Source organism: Trichosurus vulpecula, chromosome 6 (assembly GCF_011100635.1).
Source record: "Trichosurus vulpecula isolate mTriVul1 chromosome 6, mTriVul1.pri, whole genome shotgun sequence".
NCBI classification, from domain to species: Eukaryota; Metazoa; Chordata; class Mammalia; order Diprotodontia; family Phalangeridae; genus Trichosurus; species Trichosurus vulpecula.
Window position 1 is genome coordinate 283146366 of NC_050578.1, and position 8081 is coordinate 283154446.

Sequence of the window (8081 nt, forward strand, 5' to 3'; positions counted from 1 at the left end):
AGGCCCAGTTAACGATAGAATGCATGACCGGGAACATGGGCCACCCCGCCCTGCAGCATTTGGGTGGACCATCGGCAAAATGAAAAGGAGCATCCCTGTGGATGGACAGCCTAAAGGAACTGACTGAGCCTTCAGCTGGAGTGGGATCCTAGGACCCTGCAGGGTCTTGGGGGATGAGTTCATCTTTACCAGCCCTGTCACGCATGCTCTTAGGAAGCCTCATTTTCACATCCATTCCTGAAAAAGGCCAGAGGAGGAAGGGGTGCTGACCCACCCATCACCATGCCCTCGTGCTCCCGGCTCAGTTATGGCATTGGGCTGATGTGGGAGCGACAAGGACCCTGGCCTGGCAAGCAAGAGGCAGGAGTGCTGCAGATTGGGGGCGTGACATCAGAAAACACTTCCTAACTGTAGACTTGGAGAGTGCATTGGGAGTAGAATTGGGGGGTGGGCTTGGTGGTCATTCAACTCTGGCCATCTCTGACTCTGCCATTGATTTGCTCTGTAGCAGTGAGCAAGTCCTTTCATCTTTGTCATCTGTAAAATGGGTGGGTTGGGCTTGACATGCCCATCAAGACTGGGAAGGTAGTTCTGTGGCCTGGGAGCTTTACACTGAGGAGAGAAGAGAGGGTTACTTTGACTAGCTTTCACTTTGCTTAGAATTTTCAGATCTGTCCACAGATCCTTCTTAGGGCCCTCTGGTGTACTGAGGCCACCTTGTCCCTGCCCCCCACCCAGGTCCGAGAGCTCCCCAGAACCCCTCCTAGCCAGGCTGGAGCTAATCTGGCCAAAGCCAGCTTGACCAGTACTTCCCTGTATGGTCTCACAGATGGGACTGCCATCAGGCTAGGGCTTCCAGAGCTTTCTGTCTCCACTGCTGCCCCTCTCGCCATTCCCTTAGGATGGCTTCAGTGCTGGGGAATGTTCCGGGCCTCAGAGAGCCGACAGTCCAGGCAGGTATAGAAAATTCACACTTAGGAAAGAACAGAGAGCAGAGGAGTGAACATAATCATGCCAGATTTGGTTCCACGTCCATCACACGGGGTTGGATTTCTAGAGAGAGTGGCGCTCTGCAGACCTCAAAGCACTGTGGGAGCGAGTGCTGTTAGCATGAGCACAGGCTGGGTCAGGGTTGCTCAGCCAGAAAGACAGGGAAGAAGGGAGAGCCTCCTGGCCCGCCTTTGGGGAGTTTTGATACAACTTGGGTGTCACTGAGGATGCTGAACCCGGGCTGCCTGGGCCAGGCCTTCCTTCCTCAGAATCCTTAGGAGGCAGGAGTGGGTCCTGAGAGACTGACCTCACCTCACCTCACCTCACCTCAGCTGGGGCTCCCCTGTAAGGGTTTCACCTGCCTTCAGCTTCCTGGGAAGCTTTTGTGCCACCAGCCTCGGGGAGGCCGCTGGTGCCCACAGGAAGGGAAACAGGTGAGCCTTGTCAGGCCCTGGGCTAGGATGCACATCTTCTCTGCCTTTCCTAGAGCCCCTCGTGCATGTGCAGATCTCCCCAACATACACACGCACGCACACACCGCTCAGCCTGAGCAACTCTTGTCTGTGGCCCCCCAGCAGGATCCTCTGGACCTAGACGCTTTATAGATGGGCTTTCCTATTCTTCCCTTCTTCCTCCCCAAATCTTGGTCCTCACTCCCCCAGCTCCTTCCTCAGCCCCAAGCCCCTGACATCCTTTGATGTGAGGAGAGGGCAGAGGGCCCGCCCAGCAGCAGAGATATAGCCCCACTCTGTTGCTTTCCCAGGAGGGGAACATCAAGTCTCCCATAGCATCAGCTGAGGCCGAGGCTGTGGGCAGGGAATAGGGGAAGAGGACTGTGAGGCAGGCTGACCGAGGCCAGCTGGAAGGAAGCAGCCTGGCTTGCCTGGGTCAAAATGGGACGATCGACCACTAGCCCAGAAGAGTGAAGGAGGCAGGGCAGGACCCCGTTTCAGGCATTTGCTGACCTGGCCCAGCTCTGCAGGCCCCAGGCTTTTCTCAGCTGCTGCTACACTTGACCTTGGATTTCTCATTAGACTAGCTAGATAGTTCTGTATACAGTAGGTGCTTCATCCATGTTTGTTAAGTTGGGTAGGAAGCCTCTATAGGGCTGCAGTTGTCTTGGAGTCAGCTGTGAATGGCCAGGAGGAGACCAGGACTTGGGAGCATGAGGGTGTTGGCCCTGGGAAGAGGCAGGCTTGCGGGGCAGGAGGAGCAGGCCATGCCACCAGGCAGCCAGGGTGGGAAGAGCCACCCTACCTTTGCTGACTCTCCAAACCCAGAGGCTTCTCGGTCCCTTTCCCCACAGGCAATACTACTGGTATGACGAGCGGGGAAAGAAGACCAAATGTACAGCCCCCCAGTATGTCGACTTCGTCATGAGCTCGGTGCAGAAGCTAGTGACGGACGAGGACGTCTTCCCCACAAAATACGGTAGGCCTTCCACACCCCCACAGCCCAACTCCTGCCCGTCCTAGAGCCCCTGGGCGCTTGGCCATTCAAACAAGGGAATGGGGGGCAGGGAAGGTGTGGGTCCTGAGAGACTGACCCTGACCCTGGCCTGGGGTGCATGCTGCCTAGGCAGCCCCTCCCCTGCCTCATCCAGGAAGAAGAGTGCTTTCTGCTCCTTTCCGCAGAGATCTTGGGTGCCTTCTCTGTCCCTGGCCTGCAGGGGTGGCTCTTGGCTCAGGCACCAAGATGGGGGTTGGCAGAGAAGACAGGTGGGCACAGTCCCCACCCAGCCAGAGCTGAGCTGAGATCTCATTGGGGGCCCTCTTTGTGATGCAAGCAAAGACCACAGGCACGGCACCCAGAGAGCTTCTATTCTGTGATGTGTACACAGAAAAGTAAAGAGGAGGAGGAGGAAACCTGGAAGGGCTTCATGGAGAAGGTGGCCCTTCAGCTGAGCCTTAAGTGGACAGGAGTGATGAAATACAAATGGCTCGGGGGGAGGGTTCTTCAATCTGGGGCCTTGAGGGAAGTGAGGACCTCAAGGACACCGGGACAGGATTGGGGGGTGAGGGGCACGCCGGGGCTGCTTGGCCTCTGTGAATCTGGGCTCCTGGCTGGCCTCGGAAATTGCAGGAGGGTTTTGGGAAAGGAGGGAAGGGGCCATTGCCCTCTGAAGGGACAGTGTAAGGGATGGAGTGATGAGGGAAGACCAGTGATGCCCCAGGAGGTGGGGACACAGCTGGGGACTGCCACTGGTGGCTTCTATGTGATGTTAACCAGCTCTGGGGGAGAAGATGGGACTTCTCCGGCTCCTGGGAGAGTGAGCCTGACTGGGAGCTCAGGGAAGGCAGGGCCTGCCTGTCCTCCCTTTGTATCCCCAGCACTTAAGCTAGTGAATGAGCGAGTGGGCTCCCCTACTTGGCAGGAGTTTATCGGAGCCCATCTCTTCCTGCCCTCCAAGACCGCATGGTGTGGTCATTGTCTGAGCTGTGGATGGATGTCTTTGACCCTGAGATCTTCTCCTCGGTCCAGGAGAGCCCTGTCCCTCCTTAGGGCCAGTAGGGAAGAGGGAAGGGGAGGCAGGAAGCCTGGGTTCTGCCACCTCCCAGTGAGGCCCGCCTCAGAGCCCCAGGGTGGGGGAGGGGGGTGCTACAGGGGCCGGTTCTGACGTCACTTCTGCCCTTTCCCAGGCAAGGAGTTCCCGAACTCCTTCGAGTCGCTGGTCAGGAAGATCTGCAGATACCTGTTCCACGTGCTGGCACACATCTACGCGGCGCACTTCAAGGAGACTCTGGCCCTGGAGCTGCATGGACATTTGAACACCCTCTACACACACTTCATTCTGTTCATCAGGGAGTTCAACCTGGTTGACTCCAAGGAGGTCACTGTCATGGACGACCTCACGGAGGTCCTGTGTAGCGGGGGCGGCGGCGTTGGCGGGGGCAGCGGCAGTGGCAGCAGCGGCAGCGGAGGGGCACAGAACCACGTGAAGGAGAGATGAGCCTTCCGTGGGGACCAGGACGCACGAACCTTTGCAAGGAGAAACCAACCATAGTCTATATTCTGTTTCTGCCTGTGCGTGGGCGCGTGGGCGTGCGCGCGTGTTTGTGTGTGCGCGGGGTTCCCAGGCATGGATGCACACACACACCCACGTGAACACCCACGCGCGCCTGCACGCTCACGGACTCCACAGTGGACGTTCTGGAGATGGGGTAGCAGATGTCCCCAGGACGCTGCGCTGATGACATCTGGGGGCTTGTCCTGGTTCCCTGCTCGTGGCTGGATGGGGGAGCACAGGGACCCCCTCTGAGCGGGACTGACGTTCGGGCCAGTCCGTGTTTCGTTTCATTCTGGGCTTTTTCCTGTCTTTGGTTGCCAGTGCAGAGAACTCGCTCCCGGCATTCTATTCCCAAAAGTGACTTTTCCTTGTGAGGCAGACGGGTGGGCGTCTGGCTTCTTTCCTGTTGGTTTCATCTTTACCTGGATTCCCCTCAAGCCACCCCGGCACATGGAGGGCTTCCAGTGAAGCCTGGGCTGCTCTGCCCCACCTGCCCCCAGATTCTCAACTGACCGTGTGGGCGTGGCCAGGGGAAAAGAAGGGTGCGTGGGGGGGGGGGGGCGTCACAGGAGAACGGGCCAGGGCCGTGACACCACCATGTCGGCTTCCTTAGTTCATCTGTTCGATAATAATAATAAAAGAAATCCTCCCTCAGGCCTGAGGCCTGTTTCTTGAACTTGTTTCCAGTGGCCGCAGCGGGAGGGGGAGGGCTGGTCACCTCGTTCTGCCTCCCCAGATACGATGACAGCTCCTGGCTTCCTCCTTTCCTGCCAAAGGACTCGGGTGCCAGGCCGCTGCTGGGCCAGGGATCTTGAGAGGACAGCCAGCCATTGCCACCTTCTGGCGGACTTTAGGGTCAGCCAGACCGAGGAAGTGGTACAGCCCACCCAAGAGCCAGCCGACATGCCTGTTGTGGACCTGGTGAGTGATGGGTACGGAGGGCCCAGGCCAGGAGCTGCCACTCGGAGAGCAGTAGCATGTACACATATGGCCAATCACCTTGAGGAGAGAGAACCATTTGGGAGGCAGAGAAGACCTCCAAAGGAGTGTCAGCTGAACCGAATTTAGGGGGAAACTCAGGATTTTAAGAGCCTTCCAGAGGTAGGGGCAGCTGGCTCCAAGTGGCAGGTGGGTCATGAGCCTGGAAGGAGAAGAAGGGGTCAGGCTGTGTAGAGCCCTAAGTGCCGAGAAAGGGGCTTCGTCTTGGGTCTGGAGGTAAGACAGAGTTGCCCACAGGAGTTTACTGAGCCAAGGACAGGCCCTGTCAGGCAGGCCCTGAAACACCTCAGCTGAACCAAAAAAGGCAAGGCCAAAAATCCAGCAACAGCATATTTATCTCCTCAGCAGAAGAGATAAATAGGGAAATGACATTTGGTAAAAAGGGTCTCAGGTGACAAATTAACTTGAATAGTTTACATGTACTCACCAAATAGCACAGCCCAAAGGAAAAGGTATAGGGAGAAATAGACAGTGAATCTGTAAGAGTGGGGTCCTAAGTGCACTTATTTCAGAGCTAGACAAATCTAACTGAAAACCAAACAAGAAAGAAGGATTTGAATAGAATTTTAGAATGTGTGATAGATCTCTGGTTAATACTGAGCAGGAATAGGAAGGAGTTTGCTCATCTGTGCAGGGCACCTTTAGAAAAGTTGACCATGTATTAGGGCATAAAAACTTGACAAACATGCAGAAAAAAAATAGTAATATTAAACATACTGGACTGACCACAATGCAATAAAAATAATTCAGTTCATTAAAGAAAGGATTAAAAATGAGATTAAGTAAATCCTAAAAAATGAGTGGGTTAACAAAACTGAAGGCAGAACAAAAAACTAGGAACTGATTTTTCAAAAGTAATGAAGTAGATAAAATGTTAAATAATGTGATTAAAAAGAAAAATCACTGCAGCTTTGTGGAGGGTGAGCTAGAGGGGAGAGAGAGGCTGGAAACAGGAAATCAGGATAGCTTCGTCTTTTTTTTCCTTTTTCCTTTTATTTTTAAAATTCTGAACATAAATACCCAAAAGAATATTTCCATACACTTGGCAGAGCTCTAAAGAGGATTCTGTATGAAATCAGGAATGCTTGTTTAGAGTGTGCGTGTGCCACAGTGCAGATGTGTGTGGGGGTATATGAGAGTGTGTTTGTATGTGTTTGCATATGTATGAATGTTGTATGTAAGATTATATGTACATATATGCTTGTGTATACACGTTTGTGTGTACATGGAACTGGGAGGAACTATGCATGTGTTTTTGAGTGTATTTGTGCATATATGTGCAAGTGGGAGTATGTATGTGGAGGTGTATGAATATGTGTATGTATGAATGTGAGTGTGTGTATATGTGTGTGTATTGTGTATGAGGGTATTATGTGGGGTATTTGAGTGGAGTGTATGTGTATGAGTGTGGATATGGGTGTAGTGTACATGGGTATGCATGTTTTGTGTGTGTGTGTGTAGGTGCATGAGTGTATGTGTGGTGTGTGTATGTGAGAATGAGTTGTATGTGTATGAATCGTGAACATGTTTGTACAATTGTACACCTTCGTGTTTCTGCGTTTCCTTCAGTTCTCTTTAGTGCATTCTTAAAGTGTGACGTTGGCTTCTTTGTTGGCATCACAGTTGCTGCCTTTGGGATTAAAAACTGACTGAAAAACCAGACCCTTGTGACAGGTGCGTCCCTTCCATAGGAAGTGGGTCTCATGACTTGCCAGGGCTCCCGAATCTCTCTCCTCCAGACATTGTTCTGGTTTGGCTCCCTTCCCTCTGGCTCAAGATCCTCTGATCTCATACCTTTGGTCATTTCTTGCCCACAATCAGAGACTCCACTGCCTTCGGTGGAGGGTGAGCGCTGTAGGATCGATTGAAGGGGTTTCCAGGACTGGAATTATCTGGGTCTGTTTGTAGGAGGCAGCAGGGAAGTTGCTGAGAAACAGCGATGGGAGGTATGATGGAGGCAGACAACTTCTAGAGGGTCTGGGGTCCAGGGCACAGACTCCATGTTCACACGACACCTGGGTGGTGTCAAGCCCTGACCAGAAGGGCCCCTACCTCCACGAGAGTCCACTCGCGAGCGCTTAAGCATGTCGGGCACACCCGCAATGCTCCTGGGGAGCTGAAAGGGCTGGGTGAGTGGATCCCAGATGGGGCTTCAAGCCCAGAGCAGGAGGGATGGCTGGTCTGGGTCCTTACCCAAAACAGGTTCAAAGAACTCCGCGATGGGAGAAGTGGGCCTCAGGATGCAAGGAACAAGGCAGCAGGGCCGCAGCTTAGGCACCAGACGTGGGAGGTGAGGCGGAGGGGGATGCGTGTGGAGGGGTAGTTGAGCCCCTTCCAGCAGTCACTGTGGCGATAGATCCTTGTGATCAGAGAAGGGTCATCAGTCACGGTCTTGGTGGCGGTCGACGCAGACGCCCTGGAGCAGGAGCAAAGAAGGTGAATGACAGGGATCACCTCGTAGAGCTGAGATTTGGAGAGAGGAGAGGAGAATCGGGTGCACCGAGGACAAAAGTGGGGCGTGATCATCCGGAAGGGATACAGGGGCTCCCGGGGTGGGGGTGGGGAGATCCCCTTCAAGTTCTGTATTACAGAGATTGAAAAGTCGTGGGTAAAGCTGAGGTCGTGTCAGGCACAGACGCCACGTGAATTCAGCATGCCCTCATATTGAAGTCCCTGGGTGTGAGGGCAGGGGATGACGGGTTAGTGAGGGGTGGCCAGAACCAGCCCAGTAAGGAGCCAGGGACTCAGAGGCCAGGGTCAGGGCAGCAGCACTCCAGCCCATGGACTGAATGGCTTCTTGTGGCTCCCTTCTGGCCTGGTGTGACCAGCTGGCAGGGTCTCAGTGTGCTCATTGTTCTAGGAGACATGATACCTGGGTCTTTGCTGAGCACTGGATTGCTACAAATAGACAGTTCTTGGACAGAGCCCTAGGGGCCTGGCTGGGGCTGAGAGGACCAAGGCAAAGGGTCTTCACCTCCGCAGACATGAGGTTCAAATCTGAGAGAAATCAAGGTGTGTGAGGGAGAGTAGGGGACCATCCTCCCCTCCTCAGGGCTTGGGAGGCTTGGCTCATTCTGTCAGTGAA

General features: G+C 54.2%; 1 protein-coding gene across 3 annotated transcripts in view; it reads left to right on the forward strand.

Moving 5' to 3' along the window:
• MOB2 (MOB kinase activator 2) overlaps nucleotides 1-4669 on the forward strand; it is a 100130-nt gene extending 95461 nt beyond the window's left edge. For 2 of the 3 annotated variants that reach the window (XM_036765535.1, XM_036765534.1), the window contains exons 5-6: nucleotides 2297-2421; nucleotides 3630-4653. In XM_036765535.1, the coding sequence (XP_036621430.1) occupies nucleotides 2297-2421; nucleotides 3630-3940 (436 nt within the window). In that variant the 3' untranslated portion in view covers nucleotides 3941-4653. Of the gene's footprint in view, nucleotides 1-2296; nucleotides 2422-3629 lie in introns of all 3 variants that reach the window. The other variant, XM_036765536.1, reaches the window with a different exon arrangement.
• Nucleotides 4670-8081: the final 3412 nt, after the last annotated feature.